At 39.1% G+C, this 27,491-nt stretch overlaps 1 protein-coding gene across 1 annotated transcript; it reads left to right on the top strand.

Annotated features, from left to right (window-relative positions):
- The first annotated feature begins 8,005 nt into the window (after positions 1–8,005).
- LOC111580945 (ADP-ribosylation factor-like protein 4A) lies at positions 8,006–12,896 on the top strand. Its single transcript, XM_023288903.3, has 2 exons — positions 8,006–8,500; positions 9,581–12,896. The coding sequence occupies exon 2, from the start codon at positions 9,644–9,646 to the stop codon at positions 10,247–10,249; it is 606 nt and encodes a 201-aa protein (XP_023144671.2). The 5' UTR covers positions 8,006–8,500; positions 9,581–9,643; the 3' UTR covers positions 10,250–12,896.
- The last annotated feature ends 14,595 nt before the right edge of the window (positions 12,897–27,491 follow it).

The raw sequence follows: 27,491 nt of genomic DNA on the forward strand, positions 1-27,491 counted from the left end.
CGAGAGGGGAGGGACCGTTTTGGAGAGCTCATTTCTGGCCTGCTACATTTTAATAGACTGCTCACTCTGGAAGCTTTCTTTGTCTTTCATCAGTCACATTGTTACTATCGTTGTTCTTTATTACTCTGCCAAGGGACGCAGCGGAATTACATGACAATCTGCGTACATTTGTCGGTCTGTTTATCTGTCTATCTGTGCGCAACATTATTCAAAAACAGACTTATGGATTTGGATGAAATTTTCAGAGAAGGTCAGAAATGACACAAGAACCACCTGATTAGATATTGGCAGTGATGCAGTTTATAGTCTGGATCCATGGATTTGTTAAAGATTTCTATATCATTGCGAGATAGTGGTCTGGCGCCGCTGTAACTATGACAAGTGAACGCTACATCAGCTGCCTGTTGTTGATTGCGATCCTACTACAAACACTGTGGACTTATCAGGACTTATTCGTCAGACTTCGCAGAGTTCTTTCCAAGTTTTCCCTTAACTGCTCATTTGCACAAAGTTGAGCTCTTTCTTCTATACAGTTATACTCCACGATTATATGTCACGAACTTTGTGAACTCCCCAAAGATCAGTGTCGTCTCTGCAAGGTGCAGTGGCTGGTCTCACCAACCTACCACCCTCCTCGTCCCCACTCTCACCCCAACAGGTCAAAGGCAGATGGCTGCTTTCCCTGAACCTGTTTCTGTCAGAGTTTTTTTGTTTTTTGTATTTTTTTTTGGTTTCTTCCCTCTGTCGCTGACTGCTTTGTTTATAGGGAATCCAAAGGCAACTTTGTATTGTTGGGTTCTCTGTTCCTTGTCTAAAATTCATAAGTTACTTACCTTACTATGTTAGGAGCTATGAGGTGACATATGTTGTGAACTGGCGCTATTGAAATAAATTGAACTTGAAATTGCAATTTCTGCTGGAATTGTCCTGTCTAGTTATTATTTAACTTTTTTGTCTTGGCTCAAATTGCCATGAGCTGAAATAAGACAGAAGCATGAAACTTGACCCTAGTAACTGTAAATGCCAAATTGGTCACATGGTGGTTCCATAATTAAGACCTAAAACTGCACTTTTGGAAAATCTGTGCCTCTCACATCACAAGGCTGATTGACTTGAAATTTAGTATAGCTTAATGTGCTCTACCATAAGTCTCCTGAACCATAAACATCTGCCTTTATGTATTTTTTGCTAATTCTCAAAAACTATTAACTTTGACTATTTAGAATGCACAGTGTATTTACAGTTATAAATTCTCTAAAGCCATATTCCTGCATCCCAATGTGTCAGATGCTAAGCATTAAAGAAGTGATGGCATTACATGATTAGAGTGATCACATAGTATTGTGTGCAAGTTTGAGATTAGTTCATGTTTATCTGCTCACTTACCTGATGTAGTACAGTAGCATGTAGGTGTGTAGTGCAAGTTTTCAATGATCAGCAACATTTACTGTTACTGAATAGTACCAAAGAAATTTCATTTTATTCCCACTACCTATTACTGCCACATGAGGTCACTGTCAGAAACACATTTCAGGTGTCAGATGAGGAGACTTGAGCATTTTTGTGACATAGATATACCTGTAGTGCAGATGTGAAAACTTGATTATTTGTTGTAAAGCGAACATTAGATGTATTTTGTTTTGGTCCTTAACACATTAAGCCCTAGACAGTATTTGTAAAATTTCCACATGAAATTCAGTCAATGACAGCTCCACAGCTGTAAGACCAAAATTACAAACAAGCAAACCTCATCACATTTTTCTTTTGGAAAAAAAAAACAAACCAGCTGTAGTCATTAAGTTCACAGACCCGATAAAACACCCAGAAATTAGCATTTGTCTTTAAGAGACAGATGTAAAATACTAATATTCTGTGTCTTACAATGTATAACTTTTATTAAATGTTTCACTAAAACGTCATTTTTTACGTAATTTTCATGCAACAGTAATTTTACATGATTATTAGCCGGTCAGCGGCAGATGGGTCCCCCCATATGAGCCGGGTTCTGCGCAAGGTTTCTTCCCGTTAAAAGAGAGTTTTTTCTTGCCACTATCGCCTTAGGGCTTGCTCTGGGAGTTCAGGCATACGGGTTCTGTAAAGTGTCTTGAGACAATCTGAATTGTAATAGGGCTATATAAATAAAATTGAATTGAAGACCAGGAAAGACCAGATGAGCCTAAATAAAATAAAATACATTTAGTTAACAAGTTTGCCTTTAAAACAACAATGCTCTGCTGGAAGGCTGTTACAGAAAAGTGAACCTGCTGCCTCACTGTGGGTATTTGATCTGACTTTTGGTTTGATTAAAAGGCCACTGCCAAAAGACCTGAGGGTTCTCAAAGGTAAAGATAAAAGCATAAAGTAAAAGTCAATCTGATAACTACGAAAGACCCAAGAACATTGAGAACATTGTAAACCAATAAAGGGATCTCAAAATCAATTTTAAAAGAGACAGGTAACCCATGCAGAAACTTTAAAATCTGTGTAATGTGGGCTGTCCATCTGGTCTAAGTTAGACCTTAGATCTTAGAGTTGTAAGTGTTGACCAGGTGAGGAGACAGCTTTCACATTCTTTGATTTCTCCAGTGCATTCAACACCAACCAGCCATTTCTGCTCACCATCTCCTGGACAGACGGACTGCAGTTTTGCCCATCTGAGCAGTGTTCTGTCTGATGTGGTGATTAGTGGTACAGGAGCTCCACAGGGAACTTTTTTGTCTCCTTTTGTGTTTACCTTACATACCTCTGACTTTCAGTACAACACCAGGTCATGCCACTTGCGTATGTTTTCTGATGACTCAGCAGATGTTGGGTGTATGAGAGAGGAATAGAAGGCTCTGGTGGGTGATTTTGTAGAGTGGTAGGAATCATCTGCAGCTCAATGTGGCCAAGACCTGGGAGATGGTGGTCAACTTCCGGAAGAAGAGGACAGCTACACAACCGCTCCACATCCTGGGTGAGGACCTCTCCATGGTGGAGTAGATACTGTTGGACCACTTCAGTGTCCAACAGGAAAATTTGTTGCTGTAGTGTTCAAATTTGACTGTACGCTACTTCATTACATCCAGTAAGTGCTCATCTCTCACTGTGTAGAGCAAATAAACTATTGTTTGGTTTGACCAGAGTTTGAATCCCTTTTCTTCCATATTTTTTTAATATTGTCAGCGGTTAACGTGGCCTGAAGGCTGCTGAGGGTCTGACTGTGTTTCTGTGAACATACCCAGGTTAAGCTTGAAATTCTGCTCAGGATCTGTTCCACTGAACGCACAGACTAACACAACACAACGGTGGACGTGCTTCTATGTTGTGGGTTTTATTAATCAGACAGCCCGTGTTAAGTTGTGAGTATCCCCATTTGACATGGGTGTGTTTCCTGAACAATCACCAGGTGTTAAACGCCTGACAGAATGACAAAGATCTATGTGGCTGAAGCGAGATGCTTGTTGGACTCATTGGTGGCATAATGAGCAAGGCTGTAGTCTTGTAATTTTATAGCTGGATTACATCATTTCGAATCCTCTCTCCGTACTTGAAAAACACGTGTTTTTTATTTCGGCCAGCACATTTCTTTTTACTGTCTGTAGATGATATTTACATGGATATAGACTTTATTAACTAGTGATGCCGACGTTTTTCGGCGAGGTCTTCTTTATCTAGTATCTTTATCTTCACACAGCCAGGTCTGGTCGTAATGAATTTGCGGACAAAACATCTGGAGACGGCAACTATCACCAGTTTCCCTGATTGCCAGTTGAACTGGAACACCAGCTCTTATTTGGGAGCCATGTCAAAAGAACCGACTCTTTGAGAAGAGCCGAACTTCCCATGACTTCTCGCTGGGGCATTTTAGCTTGTCTTTTTTTTTTTTTTTTTTTTATCTCTATTTCTCCCACAAGCTACATCCTATCAGTCTGCCAAAGCCTCCCTCTACAGTTAGTTTGGGTGAGATATGATGACGCCCATCCCAAGGACTGATCAACATCTAGCACTCCTATGACCCATGCTTTGTCTATCTGTGTCTTCAGAGCCAGTGAGCAACAGACTGTCACAATAATAATGCAGTGACCCTCTGTGATGAATGTGTGAGACTTTATCTCGTTCTCTAGTCGTTTATTGAACCATCACACAGGCTACTGTGGGCCGTCCATCTTTATTATACAGTGTATAACTACTGAGGTACAGAGCAGCAAAGCGTACGCAGCCAGCTTGAACGAGCCTGTGAGCCTGAGCTCAGGGAACAGAAACCCTGACTTTTCAAATACGAGTCTCTCTCACGCAGAAGTTGTGCAAAAACACAGCCAGTTGTGAAGTCGCCTGACTCGTAACTGGTGATTTGTCTGTATTTCCAGCACTTATGTAGCCAAACACGTAGACTTTTCAACTATGAATATCTTTTCACGCATAGACAAATCTTCTTACATGTACACATTTAATACAGATTAACAGATTTTTTTTTACATGTTTGAAAACCTAATTACAGACAGACAAATTTTGAGACGACTTTTGCAGATTCCGGTTCGCACTGACAAATTCTCTTACGCATTGACAAATCTCGCTTCGGACACACGGACTGATACAGACAGACAACTCTCCATACGCATTGACAAATAGTTTTGCTACATTAGTCCCCCCACATTTGTTCGCTGCCATTCAGAGCGCAAAATGGAACCTCGTCAAGTCGGGCAACGTTAGCCTGCCTATACCGGAAAACTGCTCATCATGACTTCATAAGTGCCAAATAAGTTTGGAAACGATGGGGGTTCCTCCATAACTAGAATGCTCAATCCTGTATATGGAGCATTGAAACACTAAGTGGAACATCATGAAATACTGTACTATTATTGTATATACATGAACAATCAATTACTATAAAATCAGTAATGTATACATGTGTAAGGATCTGTGGTACATCAATGTTTTTTTTCTAAATATAGAAAAACTTTGTGCAATGTCAACATTTCCCTGTGCAACGTGTTCCCTTACCACTGTTATATTGTTGTTATCATATTGAATACTTACGGATATTTCTTGTTTAGTTAAATTTTTTACAGATGTCCCTGCGTTTTTGCACGACAAATTCACCTGCTGTGGGATTAATTAAAGGCTGTTTATCTTGGAAAGATGAAGAACAGCCAAAAATCTGTTCATGGAAACCTTGTTTGTTCCTTACTAAGATCCCTCTACATAGTTCTCATCTGCCAGCAATATTCAAAGTAGACAGAAGCGCGGTGGAAAGATTGCAATCATCCTCCCGACCAGTGACATTTAGTGAGCTCTTGTCCTGTGCAGTATTTAGGGACATAATCGGTAAAGTTGGAAAGATATTCACAGATTCGGACTTCCGGCATCAATAACTCATGAGATATACGTTGTCAAATCATAAACGATGCCTCTTTCAAATCATTGTAAGCTAAACAATGTACTACAAGCCCATTTTTATCAAAAGTAGCTGTCTTTCAAGCTGCAGAAATAACATAGGTGTCTATGAGCAGCCGGTTGTGCGACGAGTGAACAGGGACCGTCTGCAAATTGCAAAACCGCTGCAACAGCGAAGAGAGACACGAAACAAATATTCAAAAACTGCACTCTTAGGCATTGTAGTGTCACCAAAATCACTGGAGTCATCAATTGGCTCATGCTGGTCATACTACAACACGTTGTCTGGTGCTAAATTAAAAATAAGAATTTTAAGGATTTTTTATTAGTAATGAAATTCGCTAACTTCATTCTTATATACTGTAGCATCACCAAAATCACTGGAGCCATCAATTGTCTCCTGCTGATCATACTACAACTCGTGGTTTGATGTTAAATAAAAAAGTCAGAATTTTAAGGAATTTTTAGTATTTTATTATTTTATTAGTAATAAAATTCAGTAACTTCACGCTTATGTACTGTAGTGTCACCAAAATCACTGGAGCCATCAATTGGCTCCTGCTGGTCATACTACAACTCTTGGTTTTATACTAAATGAAAAATCTGAATTTTTAGGAATTTTTATATTTAAAAAAGTACAATAACTTCACTCTTATTTGCTGTAGTGTCACCAGAATCATTGGAGCTATCAGTTGGCTGCTGCTGATCATTGTGCAACTCTTGGTTTGGTGCTAAATTAAAAATCTGAATTTTAAGTAATTTTTTATTAGCAATAAAATTCAATAACTTCACTCTTATACACTGTAGAATAGCCAGAATCATTGGAGCCAACAGTTGGCTGCTGCTGATCATACTGCAAGTTGTGGTTTGATATTAAATTTGTTTTTTCATAATTTAGGGATTTTTGATTATTTAATTATTTTTATCATTATTTCATTAATGATAAAATTCAGTAACTTCACTCTTATGTACTGTAGTATCGCCAAAATCATTGGAGCCATCAGTTGTCTGCTGCTGATCATACTGCATCTCGTGGTTTGATATTAAATGTTTTTCATAATTTTAAGTATTTTTGATTATTTAATTATTTTTACTATTATTTTATTAACAATAAAATTCAATAGCTTCACTCTTATGTACTGTAGAAAGATGACACTGTCTAACCATCAGTTGGCTCTTGTTTATCATACTACAACTCTTGATTTGATATTTAACTATTTTTCATGATTTTAAAGATTTTTTATTTGTATTGAAATTGTTGTTACATATCGCAAATATTTTTTGTTGTAACAGATAGAAGTGCCCATCCATTTTTTTGGTACATTGTGGAACATTAATAACTGAAAGTAACTGAATTTTATTATACTTGGGTTGTTTATTGCCATGTGAGTAGTGCACACTATTTAGTGTGCGTGCCTGTGTGTGAAGTTTAAGGATTAATGAGTAAATTAACTTTGATGGCACTTTTATTGATGTATGTGGTGCTATATTTTTAGATCCATAGGGCACCTGTTTGTCCAAATAGTAATACTGAATAGTAATGGAACCTGGAATCTTCACCAAAGAGAGTATCAGATAACACCAATATACCAAACTAAACTGTTTAGACTGTCTCCTCAAGTACTGACGATTGGGAAGAAAGACAATAAGATGCCTTCTTACAAGGCTGCAGCATTAATTGATTCATTTAAACCATAATGTTAAACCGCTAATAATATTTTCCAAGTTAAGGACTGTACAGACAATATTTGGAAGAAAAAACCTGAAGGTATGATCAGTTGGACCCCTTTGATGGTTGGATGGAGTTTATTTTTTCTGCAGTGTATAAGAGTGAAGTGATTTAATGTTTTTTACTGTAAAAACTGCTTAATATGTAGTTTTTTTTATTTAGTATCAAACCAAGAGTTGTACTATGATCAGCAGGAGCCAGTTGATGGCTCCAGGGTTTTTGGTGACACTACAGTACGTAAGAGTGAAGTTATTGAATTTTATTACTAATAAAAATTCCTTAAAATTCAGATTTTGTATTTAATATCAAACCAAGAGTTGTAGTATCACCAAAAGGAGACAATTGATGGTTAGACAGTGTTTAATTATTTCTACAGTACATAAGAGTGAAATTATTGAATTTTAGTACAATAAAAATTCTTTAAATTATTAAAAAATGTTTTTACATCAAACCAAGATTTGTAGTATGACCAGCAGGAGCCAATTGATGTCTCTAGTGATTTTGGTGACACTATAGTGTATAAGAGTGACGTTATTGAATTTTATTACTAATAAAAATTCCTTAAAATTCAGATTTTTTTATTTAACATCAAACCACGAGTTGTAGTATGATCAGCAGGAGACAATTGATGGCTCCAGTGATTTTGGTGACACTACAGTATATAAGAATGAAGTTAGCGAATTTCATTACTAATAAAAAAATCCTTAAAATTCATATTTTTAATTTAGCACCAAACAACGTGTTGTAGTATGACCAGCATGAGCCAATTGATGGCTCCAGTGATTTTGGTGACACTACAGTGCATAAGAGCGCAGTTTTTGAATATTTGTGTAGTGTCTCTCTTCGCTGTTGCAGCGGTTTTGCAATTTGCAGACGGTCCCTGTTCACTCGTCGCACAGCCGGCTGCTCGTAGACACCTTTGATATTTCTGCAGCTTGAAAGACAGCTACTTTTGATAAAAATGGGCTTGGAGTACATTGTTTAGGTTACAACGATTTGAAAGACGCATCGTTTATGATTTGACAACGTATATCTCATGAGTTATTGATGCCGGAAGTCCGAATCTGTGAATATCTTTCCAACTTTACCGAAGTATCATCAGCTCCTTTAATGTGTTCATTGTAATGTGGATATTTTAGAACTGTCCAGTAGGCCTACTGTGTGAATCAAGGATGAAAAATGATCGCTTTCGGGAATTTTTGAAAGACTTGGTTGCTTGGAGGCTCTGAGGGGTTTTGTTTTGAAAGGCGGCACCGGCTTTGTGGACTTGAAGCTGCAGCGGAATGAGAGCAGCCTGTTCAGTTTGTATCTAGAGATTGTGATGTGGAGCTGAGCGTCAGAACGCAACCTGTGGACATACTGACAATATGAAATGGATTAACACTGAGTGAGAAGGTAAGTCTACCGTTCTGCTACTGTGGATGGATCTGTTCGGTGTTTAAAAAAAATCATGATTACTGCTAGAAATGTGACATTTACGTTATTGAAAGCCAACATTAACGTAATAATGTAATAATAATTAACCTTTCATGAAATAAATCCCACTAGCCGTACCTCTGCGTTGTCATGTAACGTTAGCGTTTGGGTTATTTCAATGGAAATGTGCAGGCCCTGCTGTCAGCTCCACTAGGCCCACTTCAGCTCTGAACTTTGATTTAACAACACTTGTTGGTATGTTAGCCTGCTGGAGTCCTCTGTTCTGACAGCACCCACGCTACCACACAACACTTGAACATCCAGCGGGAGTGATATGAGGAGACGTTTGCTGATCGTTGTCGAGCGGTATTTAGCAGCACTAAATCTCAATGAAGTGACAGATCACCTGTCAGTCGTCCTCCACCACCACATAGTGAACACGGCGGAAACCAGCTGCAAAAGACGCAATTTTATACTCAGATGTTGTCACTCAGAGAACATCTGAGTGAGACAACGTGTGTTCCGAATAGATCAGCTCACCTCTGCGATGGGACAGTGTTTAATAATGGTTTGCGATTTGTGTTTATTTGCTGCAGCACAGAGATGTATTAAAATTAGTATATATAATCCTTTCAGCACGTTAGAAGTCAGTCCATGTTGCCGAGCAACACCTTTTTTTTAAAGCTGGATGTCCATGTCAGTGTGCTGAGCTGGTGAAACAGAACTGCTTTAAACTGGCACTGACACTGGAGCTGGATGATCAGATGAATATTCGCTTTCGGTGATGTTTGAACCCTCATTCCTGTTCTTCACTCATTCACACGCTGAATTAAAATTAGCATATGAAATCCCCATTGGCTGCCTTGGTGCTTCATGTGCAAACAGGCTGCTATCCACCCTGTTGTGTTATTTCTGATTCACCTCTCAGCCACAGTAATGTAAGGATGTGTCCTCTAAAGAGAGAAGGAGGATATATTCACTGGTTTGGTGTTCGGGCTTTGGCAGTGAGGGCTGAGTGTTAGTGTGCTTTGACTCATTATGCATTCTGTGTTTACCCAGCTCCTGCTGCAGTCCTCTGAGATAAAATCACAAAAATCTAGTGACAACTTCTCCTGTGCCAAGATGGGGAATGGATTATCAGATCATCACTCCCTCCTCCCCTGCCTCCCATCCTTCCAGGCCCTCCACATTGTTATTCTCGGACTGGACTGTGCGGGCAAGACCACCGTGCTGTACCGCCTGCGGTTCAATGAGTTTGTGAACACTGTCCCGACTAAAGGTTTTAACACAGAGAAGATCAAAGTGTCACTTGGAGGAAGCCGACGAACAGCGTCCTTCCACTTTTGGGATGTAGGAGGTCAGGAGAAGCTGCGGCCTCTGTGGCGCTCCTACACACGTTGTGCAGACGGCATTGTGTTTGTGGTGGACTCAGTGGATGCCGAGCGCATCGAAGAGGCCAAGATAGAGCTGCACAAGATTACACGACTGGCAGAGAACCAGGGAGTGCCGGTTCTGGTGGTGGCTAACAAACAAGACTTAAGGAATTCGCTGAGTCTGGCTGAGATGGAGAGCATGTTAGCTCTTGGTGAGCTCAGCAGCGCCACCCCCTGGCACCTTCAGCCTGCTTGTGCTATCATTGGTGAGGGGCTGCAGGAAGGACTGGAGAAGCTCCACGTCATGATCATGAAAAGGAGAAAGATGCTGCGACAGCAGAAGAGGAAGAGATGATATGCCAACAATGGGAATTCTAAAATCTGAGCTGGATCTAAAGCTACATGAGAACTACTGTGAGCTTCGTGCAGTCTGCTGGTTCATTGTGTTTGCTGTGAAAGAGACACAATGATCCCCATCCGGTCGGCTGCCCCTTCGAAGTCTGATTGCTTGGGTTTGCTCCTTCCAGTGAAACTGTTTGTTCAGGTCAGCCAGTGTTTGGCCCAGCAGGAGACAGTGGCATGGATTTTTTCCAGCTGGCAAGAATCAGCAACAAGTCCTTCTGATGAAAGTACAGTATTTTGCTACACAGCAGCAACCTATGAAGTTTACGCTGAATTCTCAGAGATGAGAAATTAGCTCTTATTTGTCTGTTATTTGGTAAAATATGTGCTGCATCTGTTAAAAATCAGTGAGCCTTTATATTTTTATTCTACCAAAGTTCTGGATGTTTACATAAAGGTTAGTAATGATTCATCTAGTGTAGGATGAATAGAGACCCAAAAACACAATCACCTTAGATAGAACCAAGTTTTTAGAAGGTTCCTGGCCTTCTTGTGGCCAAATGTGTATGAATGACAAGCTAAGAGCACAGTCACACTGCTAGCAGCAAATGTCTGGGTACCATGCATCACAATAACAAAAAAAGAGAGAGAACCATTTTTTCCCCTGACAGTAGCCCCAAAAGGCCAGAATTGCATTGTGTTGCAGTGTTATAGTCTGAGTCTGATTATTTGGCTAGTAGTTCCTCAAACTCAATCAGGACCTGTGTTGCAAGTAGTTCATTTGACTGGACCAAAAGAGGCTATGTGGCTATATATATATGGTCCAAAATTAGCTTATATTGCTGTCAGTGTTACTCAGTAAATGACAAGCAACATCAGTGCACAAATGCTAAAAGCCAACAAAGTTAACCATTAAGCAAACATTGGTTTATGAACATACATTTCAGTAGATGGCAAAAAAAAGTATGGAGGATGATATCCAACTGTTATCGCTGGATTGGTGGAAGGGAAATAAAAACTGGAACCAAGTTAACCTTTCTTAGCCAACAATAGTTGGTTTATTACTGATCATAGCATACATTAATTTTCACTCTCCTTTAACTTGATCATTTATATTTGTAAGAAATAGATTGAATTTGATCAGTTTATCTTCAGATGTACCCTAACTTTTAGTTATGATTTAGTCATTTTTATGTCTAATGCATTATTAATTTTATAAAAGGTTCTGCAGTTGGCTGCTTGACATTCATGGGAAAAATTCAGGGAAAGTAGATACACCAAAATGCAAAGAACTGTTGATTACTGAACTGGTTATTTTGACAGCAGTTCATGCCATCTCCACGTGGCTGTAAAAGGTGAAAATTGTTGGCTAGGGAAAGTTGTGACTTCATCATTAACATGACTCCCTGTAGAAGTGTCTGCTGTAATCCTGCTTGCTTGACAAGCCCAGTTGGCTTAGCAGGAATGTTACCGGCTGCCTGGTTCTCGGTGTCAGAGGCAGCATCACCATGACCTAAAGACATGTTGACATACTGAGCAAAGCCAGAGTCTGAATGCACTTTAATGGTCCTTTTCCTGACCTTGACTGCTAAAATTCTGATTCTGAAACTAAGAGAAGTGAAATATTGATTTAAAAGAATAATTTTGCACATACACACACATATTGTAATTGTTTGATCTGCAAGATAATTTTTTAAAGTCAAGCTACAGTTTAATCCTCTGAACCTCAAAACCCACTTGCAAGTTTGAAAGGCCAGTTATCTTTTAAAAATCACCAAAATGAAACAATTTATCAGCCAGAAACTTTAAAAATAAAAAGAATCATCCTATTTGCAATGTTCTGATGGTCAATAGTTCTGTTTTGTCAGGAAAATTGTGACATTTAATCAAAATCACTTTAATTTGCACATCTTATTTTAAAAGCCACCAAAAGATACACCATTTGTACCAGATTCTGTAAAAAGAAAAGAAAAAACATTACACTTCTTGACACAACAGAGAAATCATGACTGACTTAATTGTATGTCACATGACACAAATTCAGGGACTTTTTGTTTGAACTGCAGGCTGTGTTTGCATAGAGCAGAACAGAGATGAGTATGGAACCCAACTATATAAGGTTGTAAAATATTCTTAGTAGGACTATGTAGAGTTATCATCCATTGACTCTTGGAAAAGCAGTGGGTATGTTCATTCTGTTATTTTTTTATTATTGTGAATTTAAACAAGAAATTATACTTTGGCATTTCTTTTTTAATGATTTATAGCATTCTAACTTTGTTATACTGCACAGAAGACATGTCTGTGTTCTCTCTCTCCTTCTGGCTGTGATTAGAGTGTTTCTGAAGAGGTCAGGACTTTTTATTGTGGTGAAAAATGAGGCCACAGTAAGCAAAAATGTGACATTAGCAGAAGATATTTTTAAACCGCTTGGGGTTCAGAGGGTTATTGATCACTGTGCAATAGATTTAAAATGTGATTGAGCATTACCACATGAGATACCGTCAAATGCATGACTGTCACACAGGGAGGATTTCTCGGTTAGGTGTTCAACTCTACCACAGTTAAAATCCCTCCCCCACTATGATTGTCAGGGTGTTCACATCGATGTGTTTGATCCACTGTGTTCACTTGGAATAAAGCAACAAAAGAACAGACAACACTGTTTTCCTGGCAAATTCAATTCAACTGTATTTATATATTCACAGCATATGTCATTACATAGCATGTATTCATATTTTAAGGTGAAGACCCAGTTCCTGTGTGACAGCAAACAGCACATTTAGATAAAAGGATGGGGTCCCGAGGAAAATGCAGTTCTTGCACTATTAAGCTGTGCTTGAAGCTGTTGTCCTGTGAGCTGCCTATCACCAAGCTGTTGACTCTCAGAAGCTTGTCGTCTGATTCTGTTGTGGCTTTAGGTCTTCCAGACCTCTTCCTGTCAGGGTTTCCCCCAGTTTCTGAGTGCATTTTGATGGTGAAGAAAACTGTACTCACTGACACCTTGACTTTCTTTGCCATTTCTCTGTAGGGAAGACTTACATTTTTAAGTGTTATGATGGTCTGTCTCTCTTCTATTGTTAATTGCCCTTTCCTCACCATTTTATAGCAACACATTACTTTCTGTAGTACAATACTGTTCAAATAATGCTCTCGAGGGTATGGTGCCACGGTGTGTTCCAACACTACTTTTATGAAGACAGAGGGGGTTGTAAGTAATCAAGAAAAGTTGGGACACCTGTAGAATTTGGCATCACCAACTTTCAAGGTTTGATCAACCTCCATTGCTGCAGAAGAGCTTTAAGTTGTTAACCCATTTCTTGTTCCCTGAAAAAAGGCCTTTCTGTATAATTCTGAAATGTACATAATTTTTCAGTTTTGAGTAACCTTACCTTTTTTTTAACCTCTGGCAGTTCACCACTTACCTTTGTAAGTTTTCAAGCTATTCATTGGACTTGAACTACTTGAATTTCAATGAAAAATTGGAAAAATTGGGGCATTCCAAAACTTTTGACCAGTCGTGTATATACAGTCAAATGTGACGGGAATCACGTTGGTAAATGTAACTTTTGATCTAAACTAGGATCTCAAATTACCAGCCATTACCAGACGCAAGGCCCTCCACATGTTAAGAGACACCAAAGACAACGATGGCCAACATGTATACTAGTATGCCTATTTCGTTCACATCCAGTCTTCTTTACACTTAAGGAAATGGCTTTTGATAGCACAAACATCCATTTGAAAAAGATGGGAGAGTGCACATTCAGCAAGAAGAGGTGGTGAGTATTGTGAGTTGTGTTCAAGCAGACTGATGACTGTGTGAAGTGCTAATCGGATGCCAAGACAGCTCCAACTGTGATGGGTGTAAACGGTGTCTTAGAGTCTTAGAGCTGAAGACAGGATATGGTGATAAGGGAAGAGGAACCACTCCCTGCCGGCCTCATTTTCCTGAGAAGAGCCTGGCTGTCTGCCACTATGACCCCACCCACAACCCCAAACTATCAGACTGAGGAGATTGCAGGACAACAATATTTTTTTCCAGCTGCTGCCATTGAAAGGAAAGCTGGTCAGTCTGTACATCCAATATTTAAAATATGTATTTTTCAGCTTGTCATTACACTTACTTGCACATGTATTTTTTTTTTTTTTTAAGGTTTTTTTTTTCTTTTTTTGAGTTTGTTTTATTTTTTGCCTTTTTGGATAGCATTAGTAGAGATGCACACATCTTTCTTTTAGAAAGAGACACAGAAATATCAAGGAACCTAACCTGTCAAAATTTAAGTTTGTACGAGTCTCAAAAACACAGATTCAGACCTCTAGGGTTTCATAAGTAGCTAACCTAAGGAACCAATCCTATCAATTTGCATGGTGGAACTTTTAATTATGAATTATTCAACTACAGAATCAGTTTCTGATTTGAATATGTGTAACTGAATATTCCAATATTAAAACTTTCCCTTGTGTACATTAGACAGTTTTACAGCATTTGGGCAAAGTCAGAGAGGAACCACTAGAGACAGGAGCATGATAGATCTACACAAGCTAGAGTAAGCAATGGTGTCGAGTTACATCTAAGCCATTTTAAGGCAGTGAAAGATTAATTTCATCCAATATTTTCATTATCTAAAAAATATGTAGTGTGGTTCTTCATCTGTTTATTTCTGTACCGCCATCTTTTGTAGTGTTACAATTACTAAACAATACAACAGTTACAATAACTGCCTTTAAATAAAGGCAGTTATTTACAGTCTAATTAGCAGTTTTGGGTCGGCAAAAGTAAAAATGTTAATTTTTGCTGAAGCTTTCAATATAACACTCCTGGTTATTAATGCACAGATACTTGTATTAAGTGTCACTTATCCAAAAACCCCAAGGTTATTGTAGCTGTACTTATAAACACATTTAAGATTTAAGCATGACTTTTTACAAATATGTTTACAGCTTCATATGCTGACATATGCTATCTGGATCATCGAGTGATAAGTGCAAACACACTGTGAGAGCAGGAAACAGCCTGTACTTGGGCTCGTTATGTAATCCTGACCTTTGTGAGCCTCTGCTACTGCTACCTTTTATCTCTGTATAAACAGAACCAGCCATCATCTCTTTTCAGCTTGAATCAAAGGTACTTTGAAATTTTTGAAGAAAACTGTGTTGCTGAGGCCCCCGAAAGTCCCTCAGTAGGGTGAGCGGTAAGGTGCCACATTGTTGAGGATGTACATTTTGGTTCATGAAATGTACAGCCATGAGAGTAGGATTGTGACAGTCAGGAAGCTAGGCTACACACACTCCATCTTGTGTACTGCAATAAGGTCACTAGTCATCTGTGTGCCAACAAGAAAACAGTCTCACCATATATTGCCCCATTGTCAGAACTCATGTGTCACATTTAAATGTACTTTTAGCATCATTTTTGCAGTGAGCAGGGTAATCAGACAAACCTATAAAATGAAAAATGTTCCAATTAGACACCCTGAGATTGTAGCCAAATGTTCTCAGCCAAGGCCATCACCTTTGCTCTTTTTCAAAGTTTATTGTTATAGCCCTTTACAACAGCCCAAAGGGTGACCAAAGTGCTTCACAGTAAAAAACAAGAAAATAACTTAATATAGGACAAACAATCACAGGCAAATTTAGAATAATCAATTAACTTCAGCATATTTTTGGACTGTGGGAGGAAACCCACGCATGCACAGGGAGAACATGCAAACTCCATGGAGAAAGACCCCGGGAAAGCCGGGACGTGAACCAGGGATCTTCTAGCTGCAAGGTGAAAGTGCTAACCACCACGCCACTGTGCAGTCCATAAAACATACAATAAAACAAATAAACAGCAATAAAACAGCACTAAAATATAACATCTAAAAGAAATGTCATAAAATGTATAAGAATCAGGTGAGTGATCAGTGTAGTGTAGTGAAGGAGGGTCAGGCTGAAGCTCTTGCTCTGCTCTGCTGCTGAATCTGCCATCATCCACTGCAGCTGAGTGACTCCTGTCTTGCTGTGTGTTTGGTGAGCTGTATTTTGTATATTAAAACTAGTAAAAACTGGAGCTCTGGAACAAAACTACTTGCTCTTCCGCTGCTTTCTATTGTGCCATCATGCTTTGCCCTTTAATGCCGTTTGGTCCATCAAATTTGTAGAGGTTTATCACCACCAAAACCCTAAAAGTGTTATACTCCAAGATATGTGATCTGCTCCATCAGTGCCAAGACCACTTGGATAGACTGCGGGCCTGTCTAACTGCTGCACAGCTACCTCCTGTTGGAGCTGCTTCAACCATTTAGTCCAACTTCACACACTGTAGGTAATCTGTTTGCTGCAGACACACACAAACACATGTGCCCCCTGTATGTCCAGCACATATGATTATTAGTATCTGAGACTGAGGTTTCATGCTTTGTCTGTTAGGGTCAGTTCTGGCTTCAGTCCTCATAGACCTATTTTTTTGTTGTTGTTTTTTATTAATATTAAATTATGTGGCTGGACATTGGGGTCAGGTAAGTTTTCCATGGGTCCATTTTGGATTGGGTCCACTATGTGTGAAGACTTTAAACATGAAGTATTAAAAATATAGCAATAATCACACCAAACTGAAGTGTGTGTTTTAACGCAACAAAAGCTTAAGCATCACTCTCTCGGAGTGTCTGCAGTGGCTGTACAAGATGTATAAGTATTAGTGGAGTTGTTGTACAACATCAGATTAGATTGGATTTTTCCATACTGATGGTACATTGTACAAAGGGCAAATGTATTGTACAAATATGTTACACTGTTAGTCACTGTGAATCCCCAGCCTCCAGAGCATCAACTGATCCCTCCAATTGTTACTGTTCCTTCCTGTGGACCCACCACCGTGATGCTAATGACGCCACTGTGAGGGGAACAATGGCTGGGTGGGATGCGTCTTCCTTTGGAAAAAGGGAGCAGGGCACAAAAGGTTACCTCAAGTTTCAGTCAGCAAAAATTACAATACAACTTTAAATTTCTCTCTTGAACAAGTCTCACACTATCTGTGAAGTCAGAGGTCAAGTTTTGGCTTTTCCTGTCAGATTTGTTCATATGAAACTGCACATGAACTAAAAAAAAGTGCCTCTACTTTGTCACAAATCACTCTAATCATAATTTTACTGCCTTCCTTTCTGATCTCCACTTCTTATTTCCTGAAAGATAAACAGAGGCACAGGACAGTTGTATGAGAAAACCTTTCATTACAGCTGATTCTGTACAGTATGTAGTCATAGCCACAAGGAGACAAGCTGGTGAACATAGTGCACCATTTCGCACTTCAAGAATGAGAATTGGGAGGAGAAAGATGTAAATGAGAGAGAAAATGGATTAACATCAGGTGAACACAAACAACTCCCACTGTTGCTGCCACATTTTATTTGGTTCATCACTGTGAGATGAACCACATTACATACTGCATACACAGCACTACTCAAAGTTTAGATACCTACTTAATAAAGGGGTTTTCTTCATTTTTACCTTTTCTATATTGTAGAACTGAACTGTAGGCATCAAAACAATGAACTAACACATATAGATTTGTGTAGGTAACAAAAACTGAGGTGGTGTTATTGTAAAACTAAATAAGTTTTAAATGCTAGATTTTTCAAAGTAGCCTCCATTTGCTTTGAGGCAGCTTTGTACACTCTTCATTCTCCAACTAGATTCATGAGGTAATCTCGTGCAGCTTTTCCAACAGACTTGAAGAACTTCCCGCATATGCTAAACAGTGAGGGGGCTGCTTTTCCTTCAGTCTGCACTCCAAAATCATCCCATTGGTCCAAGCTCAGCTGAGTGATTGTGGAGGTCAGGTCACCTGACATAGCACTCCATCACTCTGATTCTCTACAGAAATCTTCTATTTTTGCATATTTCTCGCACTTAAATGTTTCAGATCATCAAACAAATTTTGACGTAAGACAAAGATAACCCAAGAAAACACCAAATTTATTGAAAGAAAAATTATGTCCAGCCCATCTCCCCCATGTGAAAAAGTAATGACCCTGCCAAGTGACCAACCATTTGTTAGCCTTTTTTTTGGGGGGGGGATTAATTTTTCAAAGGGGCAATATAGGTTCCCAATAGATTGTTGTTTAAAAACTGCATTTTGTGTTTAGTGGGTTATCTCTGTCCAATATTAAATAAATACAAATATTAGTCTGATGCTCTGGAACATTTAACTATTCTATTCTGTTCTATTCTATTCTATTTGCTGCCATCACCTTATCTGCAACACGGTGGCTGGAACCAAAGATCTTAAGTGTCTATTCCTTGTGCTTTCTGCCCCAAGCAGTTCTCATCTGCTTCTTGGTCTTCATCGATGTTTTTTTGGCAGCAGTTTCATCATGAAGGTCTGATTCACACAGTGTCCTCCCAGCAGTTGATGCTGACATTTTTCTGCTCCTCAAGTTTTGGGAGACACTGACGTGGGCTGTATTTTTAACTGCTGTTAATAGTTTATTTCTGAGGCTGATAGCTGATGAACTTATCCTCTGCAGCAGAGGGAACTCTTGGTATTCCTTTCCTGTGATGGTCTTAATGAGAGCCAGTTTCATCACAGTGTTTGACTGTTTTTGAGACTGACTGACTGACTGACCTTTGTGTCTTGGTGGACTGTTGTTTCTCTTTACTCAGTTGTACATAATATGGATTACAGCAGTACAAGGATAAGACAGCGCCCAAAATGGGGAATCTAACATCACTTCCTGCCTTGATAACATCTTATTACCTATAGTCACAGAACAGGATCGTACCAACTTAAATGCAGAATTTACACCAGAGGAGGTTTGGACTGCTATTCAGGCCATGCCTAATGGGAAGTGTCCAGACCCAGATGGGTTCTCAATAGAATTTTTCAAGAAATTTTGGCCTGAGATTCACCCGATCCTGCTCCCTGCTATTAACAACATCTGGAGGGAAGATATCCCACCATCTTGGAGATATGTGTCTATTAGCCAGCTTTTGAAGAAGAATAAAAACCCCTTAGAGTGCTCTTCCTACCAACCTATTAGCTTATTGAATGTGGACTACAAAATAGTCACAAAAGTATTGACTCACAGACTTGAGAAAATTCTCCCAAAAATTAACAACCCAGATCAGGCAGGTTTTGTCAAATCCAGGTAGGGTGTAGACAATGTACGGCATGTACTTAACATCATACATCATTTCAATACTATAAAAGCTCATGCATTCATTGTTTCTTTAGATGCTGAAAAGGTTTTCGATCGTGTAGAATGGCCTTTTTTATTCTCAGTATTGGAAAAATTTACTCTGGGAAGTAGTTTCATTAAGATAATTAGAACTCTTTATTCAGACCCAATAGCCAATGTCAATACAAATGGCTTGTCATCCGAAGGTTTTCCAGTGTGCAGGGGCTGTAGACAGGGGTTCCCTTGATCACCTTTGTTGTATACAAGTTTTTATTGAACCTCTGGCCGAAGTTATTATATCTAACCCTGACATTACTGGTATTAATTTGGATGGGACAAACCATGTGATTTCCCCTTTCGCTGATGACATTTTATTTATTAAACCCTGAAAAATCCACCTCTGCTGCCTTGAACTCTATAGTCTTGTTTGGGGCCCTGTCAGGTTATAAAATAAATTTGGGTAAATCAGTTGCTCTGCCTTTTAATATCTGCCAGGACAAGCCTATACAGTCTCCCTTCCAGATATCGGTGAAAGGTCTTCTCACCCCTGATTTAACTGACCTATTTGCAAATAATTGCTGCCCTTTAACTCTGAAAATTAAGAACGATTTAAAGAAGTGGTCATCTTTGCCTACTTCCCTCCTTGGGAGAGTAAACATTATAAAAATGAATGTCTTCCCTCAATTAAATAATTTATTTCAAAATCTTTCGTGCTACTTGACCCCTGTATTCTTTAAATCTCTGAACACTAGCATCTACCAATGTATCTGGAATAATAAGCACCAGAGGGCTAAACTTTCAAAACTCACTAAACAAAAGGAACTAGGGGGTCTCTCTTTGCCTAATTTCCAATTCTACTACTGGTCGGCCCAACTCAGAATGATGACTAACTGGTTCATGAATAGACAAGATGCATTATGGATCAGTCTGGAGTCCCTAACATGTTATCCTGTTAAGCTGGTATCTCTCCCATTTATTCATAATTTTGAGAATGTACAGTTCCTTGTCAATAATATAGTTATTTACAATACTTGTGTGGAGGGATGTGAGAAAATACTTAAGTATTCCCTCCGTTATCTCTGCTCGATCTCCCTTGGCATTGAATCCTGACTTTCCACCCCGGGTTAGGAGTATTGGTTTGAGGGAGTGGATTCCTAAGGACATTTTAGATTTTACAGGACTGCTCATCTCCAACTCTTTAAAGTCATTTGAACAAATTGGGACATTCCCTCTAAGGATTTTTATAAATATCTTCAAATTTGTCACTTTTTCGAATCCCTCTTGCGGGACAACAAATTTTGTCAGAATTTGACACATCTGGAAAATACCCTGGTTGCAGCTAAATCTCTTAAAGGGATACTTTCAGAGTTCTATGCTATACTAGTACACTCTGACACTTGTTCCTGTGATTCTTTGAAGCCGCTGTGGGAGCGTGACCTGGGGGTAACATTTATTTCCAAAGGGTGGTCCAAGATCTGTATTCCCAAAATGTACTTCAATTTGAATACATGAACAAAATTTCAAATGTTTTCATAGGACTTACTTTACAGCTGCTCGCCTCCAGAGAATGTTCCCCGGTGGCTCTAACCTTTGTTACAAATGTCAAGCCTACAAGGAGACATTTATTCATTTGTTTTGGTCATGTCACCATATTCAATCATTTTGGAAAGATGTACACTCTGTCATCCAGGAAGTCACTGGCAAACATTTACATTGTCTGCCTCATTTTATTTGTTAACTCAGCTACGGGGCAATCTTTTTGATTCAGATATTAGGTCCTTGTTAACAGTTCTTTTATATCTTGCTAAGAAATGCATAGTATTGTGGTGGTCTGCTCCCCAAGTCCCTACAGTTGATATGTGGTTATCACAGATTTCAGCTTTCCTCCCTCTGGAAAAACTGACTTACGATCTGAATCATAAGTCTGAAGACTTTTGGAGAGTCTGGCAACCGTTGCACATTTTCCTACAAAATTCTAACTTCACCTTTACTGACTTGTAATTACTTCCCTTTAACTGTTTCATCTTAAGGGGTACTGTTTATTCAATTTTGGAGTTCTGTCAGAGATGGTATTATATGTTTATATAATTACTATGTGTAACATACTGCAGAGCTTGGTGTTAATGTTGTGTTATTTTTTAGGGTGGGATTTTTCTATTACTTTTTGTGATTTGTATGTGTTTGTACTGTGAATAAAATAAACAAAAAACAAAAAAAATCTATATAAAAAGTTATTGTTTATAAGTCATTTCTTAATAACTTATAATTTAGGATTATTTAGTGTACATAATGAAACGTAAAGTAGGTAAAGTAAGGTAAAGTAGGTAATTATTAACTCAGTGGCACAACAGCCATTCATTACCGATTAGTTTACCTTTGTTACTCTGTGTGCAGCCTATTACCTACTGTTCAAGACTGCTCACTTAGGTATCTTACTGAACAGTTACTCAGTAGTTCCTCATTACGTAATAAGATAAGTGTGTGATTTTGTGTGAGGCTGAATTCTAATCTGATATATGCCATTATAGCAACAGTATTTAAAGAAAGGCTCAATGCGCTTCATACAAGTAATTTGTTTTCTGTCATTGTCCTTACACACCATCCTGTGGTCAAAAAAATGAGTGAAGGTTGATACAAACTCTGCTGTTCATATCTCTACAGTTACAGAAAATGCATGCATTTATGTGAATACAAATATATGAATATGATGACGACTGAGTGTTAAGGAAACCATTGTGAAGACAATGAGAAACATAAGCCAGGGTTACCAGCTGAAAGGGCACAACAGAGAGGGAAAATATGTTTACTTTATTCCCTGTAATTAATAAATTAATGTACATTCACTCATATCCAGTAATTCAATAAATGCATTATAATGACCACTGCTCAGACTGCCTGATTATTAAGTAGATTTTTATTGTTCATGATGAGAATGCATGCATGCATGCATGAATGAATGAATGAATAAAATGAGGATCTTTTATGAAGAACCTGGTTTGCAATATGATCTTGTGTTTTGTATGTGTGTGTGTGTGTGTGTGTGTGTGTGTGTGTGTGTGTGTGTGTGTGTGTGTGTGTGTGTGTGTGTGTGCGCGCGCATGCGTGCACATGCGTGTGCGTGTCATTGTGATTGTGTGTGTATAAGGTTGTCCCTGCTGAAGGTTTGGCCCAGTACTAGTTAAAAATTAATTTGCGTATTTTCAAGAGCCTCAGTCAAAGTCCCAGTCAAACATTTAGCAGTTGGTGGCTTATTATAACAGAATGAGTGTGATGGCAGGGATTAGGGCTTAGCACATGGAGTTCTGAGCTAAAGGAGTAAAAGAGTTCTCCTTCTAAACAACTCCAGAGTTAGAGCTGTAAAGAGAAGTCTTCCTATCATATGATCACCTGTGCATGCTAAAATCAACTACACTCTTTGCCACCAACTGCATAATGACTAATGTCTAGCTGCAGCATTAAAACTTATCTGTTTTGTCTGATTTGTGTTTTTTGATAACATGTCTCTCCTGACTGGTTGATGTTTCTGAGGTGATGCTTGTTGAAACAGCAACAGACATTCCTCTGCACAGAAAAGAATTACAGCCTGCCTTACGTAAGACAAGGTGTTTACTTTGTATTACATAAAGAAGAGAGGATAGAAAATCCTCTTGCAAAGGATTCAAAGAATGCATGCAAAAGCCCTGAAATAATCCATTGAAAACACTGCCCAAACACATGTTCACATATGCAAACGCTGAGTTATTTATACTCCCTGGTCCCCAGGACTCTGTCCTGAGTGCTGAGTGTAGCAAGTGTGAGTGACTAACTCCAGCTAAAATGAGATCCAGTATGGCAGTCTAAGCCTCCAGCCAGTGGCAGACATCTCTTCAGGTATGTGGGCTCACATCTGCCCTCTGATGTTCCTTCCCGAGACACATTCAGTCCCAACTTCATGCTTCTTTATATAACCGTCCCAGCTATATTTGTCAGACCCTCCAGGATTTTGCGGGCGTTTTTCGAGATTGTTGTAGCCGAAAATGCCTGAATTCGCGGCAGCTTTTCTAAAAAAAATGTGATGTAAGTTGCGATGTTTTGAGTGTATTTGTTGCCCTGAAATTGCGGGAGACAGTGACAAGTGCTAAAAAGTGGCATTTTTTGCAGCTTTTAGAACATGTTTCAACATTGTAATTGACAATATTTATTCCGAAATTAATTATTTAACAGTCCAACCCGTTTACTGTAATTTCTGGACTATTGAGCGCACCTGAATATAAGCCGCACCCACTAAATTTAAAAAGAAAAACATTTTTGTACATATATAAGCCGCGCCTGTCTATAAGCCGCAGGTGTCCACTTTGTAACATGAGATATTTACACAGATTTTTTTAAACTTTTAAATAAATGCTTTTTTCTGAACAGTGCCTATAACACGGCAGTAAAACGCACTGAGTCAGTACTTCACGCTGCCGACTCCAACGTCTCGACATCGATTCATTGATGCCAAGCTTACGTGCAGCAGCTCTATTTCCTTTTTCGACAGGCAGATTGATTGCCTTTAACGTAGAAGCTGCATCATACGCGTGTAGCTAGACAGTTAGCTAACATTCTCAAGTCTTTAAATAATCACACAGGGCCTGCTTTTTCTGTGCTTTAGCTTGACTTGGACCAATAGTGTAAAAAGACAAATAATCTCCAAGGCAGAAGTGTAGTGAAACATTAGCAACAAAGGTGAATTAGCTCTGTCCGTTGCGGCTGTCGGCACTCCACATGAGAGACGTAGCTAACAGGAAAAACGAAGCACCTTCCAAGATAGGTCAGAGCGCACTGTCGTCATTTCTGAGACCAAACTAGAACGAAAGCACTCACTCTGACGCTGTTTTAAAAACCCAACTGAAAATCAACTTTTAAGTTACACACTTAACTTTAAAGACAGCACATACGCATTTCTTCGTGTGTTTTCCATGATGAGGGTGTGTGCATGAAGCCAAAATGACTGATCTGAAGAATTTAGTGTGAGTGCGTTTGATTTAATTCTAACAGTTTCATTGGTCCACTGTGACCTGTTCGGTAATTTCATTGGTCTTATGTGACGAGGCTAAACATATTGACGGCATGAAGCTCGCCCGTAAAAATCTATACATTAGCTGCATCGTTGTATAAGCCGCAGGGTTCAAAGCGTGAGAAAAAAGTAGCGGCTTATAGTCCGGAAAGTACGGTGCATAAAAGCTGGCACACCATGGTGGGAAATTAGCAGCAGCCAGATACTGGTTAAACATGAAGTTAAGGCACTAAATGATCATTTACTATTGAATGAATCCAAAAATTTATTTCATTTCCTGGCACACGTATTCACACACACACTCATGGCTTGTCACATCAATTGACAAGAAAAGCACTTGGTGGAGCACAGTACTCCACCAAGACTCTTCATTCCCTGACCTTGCGCTGAACACAGGCATGTGTTATGCATGTGTACATACTGAATCGTGTGACGTAAATATGTGGCGGGTGGTGGGAATTGATGGGACTCAGAAACACCCCCACAATTTAATCAATTGTTCCTTGAATCATTTCCGATAAGGCCACAGTGGTGAATTTGTAGTAGGATCGTAAAATGATGTGATCGTCAGCAGGCCGCTAGGGTAGCTTTCACTTGTTGCCATGGGTACTGTGCTGCTATCAGACGCCGTGCTGCTATCTCAATGGAAAATCCTTAGCAAATCCGTGGATCCAAGCTATAAGCCAAATCTAATCATAATCAAAATCTAATCACTTGGTCCTTGTGTCATTTCTGACCTTCCCTGAAAATTTCATCCAAATCCCTTAGTCCGTTTTGGAGTAATGTTGCTAACAGAGGAATGATTCACATATGCCGCTCATCATATAACTCCGCCGTGTTTCTTGGCAGAGTACTTACTCTAACTTCCCTTCATTCTTTCAGTGCTCCAACCGATCTGGATGCAACAGTTTCCATCGCGATGATTTGTCTGGTCTGTGGTCCTCTCATTTCAGTCATTCTCCCAATATGTTTCGTGGTAGAAAAGTGTTTATCAATTGATGTTTTTTTTTTTTGTATTCCACCACAATATTGCACGGTTGTAAAACAGTTTACTTCCACTTTGGTGAAGAGCATCAGGGAATTAATTGTTTTGCACAGTCTTCAACAGTAATTTTTGTTGGTAAATGAGAGACATTAGAATGGGACATGTCTGTTGTGCAGTGTGTTGGGAAATGTGTGCTATTTTTCAGGAACAGTGTCTTGTCAATTGAGAAAAACTGTAAGATCACAGTTTACAGGAAACCTACACATACAGACCAGTACCTCCTCTGGACATCAGAACACCCCACAGCACACAAACTATCAGTAGTCAGAACACTATACGAACCGACCAGCATCATAACTGACAATAAAGACAGACAGGAGGAGGAAAAACACATCAAGAACACACTCACATGCTGTCAATATCCTATATGGGCCATAAACAAAGGAAAAAAACAAGCTAATAAATTGAAAAAACAAAAGAAAAAAAACAAAACACATAAAAATCGGACAATAAAAATAAAGACATAATCACCATTCCATATATCCGTGGGATAACAGAACCCATACATTGCATAATGAAGAAACACAACATCAACACAGCAGTAAAACCACATACAAAACTCTGGCAGATATTAGTCCATCCAAAAGACAAAATAGAACCGGACAATAAATGCAATATCATTTATGAAATTCCGTGCAAATCATGCGAAAAAACATTCATTGGAGAAACAGGCAGATCATTCAACACAAGAAGAAGGGAACACCAGACAGAATGCGAAAAGGGAACAACTGGACGACTCACAAGATCACAAAAAGAAAAAGCCGATCAAGAAAACAAAAAATCAGCCATCACGGATTATCGCAAAAGACATAACCACATTATGGACTGAGACGGGGAGGATTGTAACATCGGAGACCAATAAACACCAACGATGGATTAAGGAAGCCATCGAGATCAGAAAGCGGGCGAGCTGCTCCATGAACCGGGACAAGGGGGCCTACGCCCTCTCGCATACCTGGGATTCCATCCTCCAGAGACCACCGGACGGCGGGGGGCGTGGCCTGTCTGACAGATTCTGACGGATCTGTCAGACTGGCCACGTGATAAAAAGGACACGTCATCACATGTCAGATGACGCTCTGATGAAGACGGCAGATGCCATCGAAACATGTCGGCAAGGTAAAACATCTTTTCCTTACTGAATTGTCGGTTCAAACGTAACGCTATCCTATAGCAACCTGAACTGCTGACACAAAGCAGGTTTATTCAATGAACTAATGCTAACACTATTGTTAGTTACTGTGTTAGGCTGCTTGTCTTCTCAGTATAGATAATGAGTAGTGGGTAGTAATGGTAATATAGGGTGTATAGATAATGGATGGATGGATGTTGCCTAAAAATCTAGGTCTACAAAATGTACAAAGGTATGAGACAATACAATGCAGATGAATAGAGAACTATGTTTTTGAATTCATGCTTGGGCTTCATGTCAAAGTTTTCATTTTAAAGGACACACACAGAGACTAATTTATCATTTCTGTTTTATCAGTGACAAGCAGCCACACCTTATGATTTCAGCTTTAAGGATGGTGGAAAGGTAATGAATATATTCCAGAAAGGAGCAGTTTTGCTAACTCAGTGGTACTTCTGTGAATGTATCCACAAAACACTATGTCAATGACAATAAGCCACACACCATTATCTGGCTTTAAGTCTTAAAACTGCACCTCTTTTTCTTTGATGGTTTACGTACACATTTCTACACAGGACCCACTAAAAAAGATATTTGACAGGCTTCTGGGTAACACCCTTTCACAAACACTGACACGTTGACACTAGTTTTTCCTGAAACACAATTTCCTACAGTGTGGATCTTTAACATCTATTATTAAATGAGCAGATTCCTTTAAAGATGATTTGTTTTTTCCAGTGATAAGACTCCCAAGTTTGACGGTATGACTCCAGTCTGTATGGAGTTTCCTTTATAAAGATTTTGTATCAGTACATCACACTCACATCTCTGTATTTCATGCTTTAATCTGTATCCTATGGTAATAATTTGTAAGCAGAC

This window comes from Amphiprion ocellaris, chromosome 15 (genome assembly GCF_022539595.1).
Source record: "Amphiprion ocellaris isolate individual 3 ecotype Okinawa chromosome 15, ASM2253959v1, whole genome shotgun sequence".
Lineage (NCBI taxonomy): Eukaryota > Metazoa > Chordata > Actinopteri > Pomacentridae > Amphiprion > Amphiprion ocellaris.

Coding starts and splice junctions, on each gene's coding strand:
- LOC111580945 (XM_023288903.3), top strand. CDS start 9,644: ATGGGGAATGGATTATCAGATCATCACTCCCTCCTCCCCTGCCTCCCA.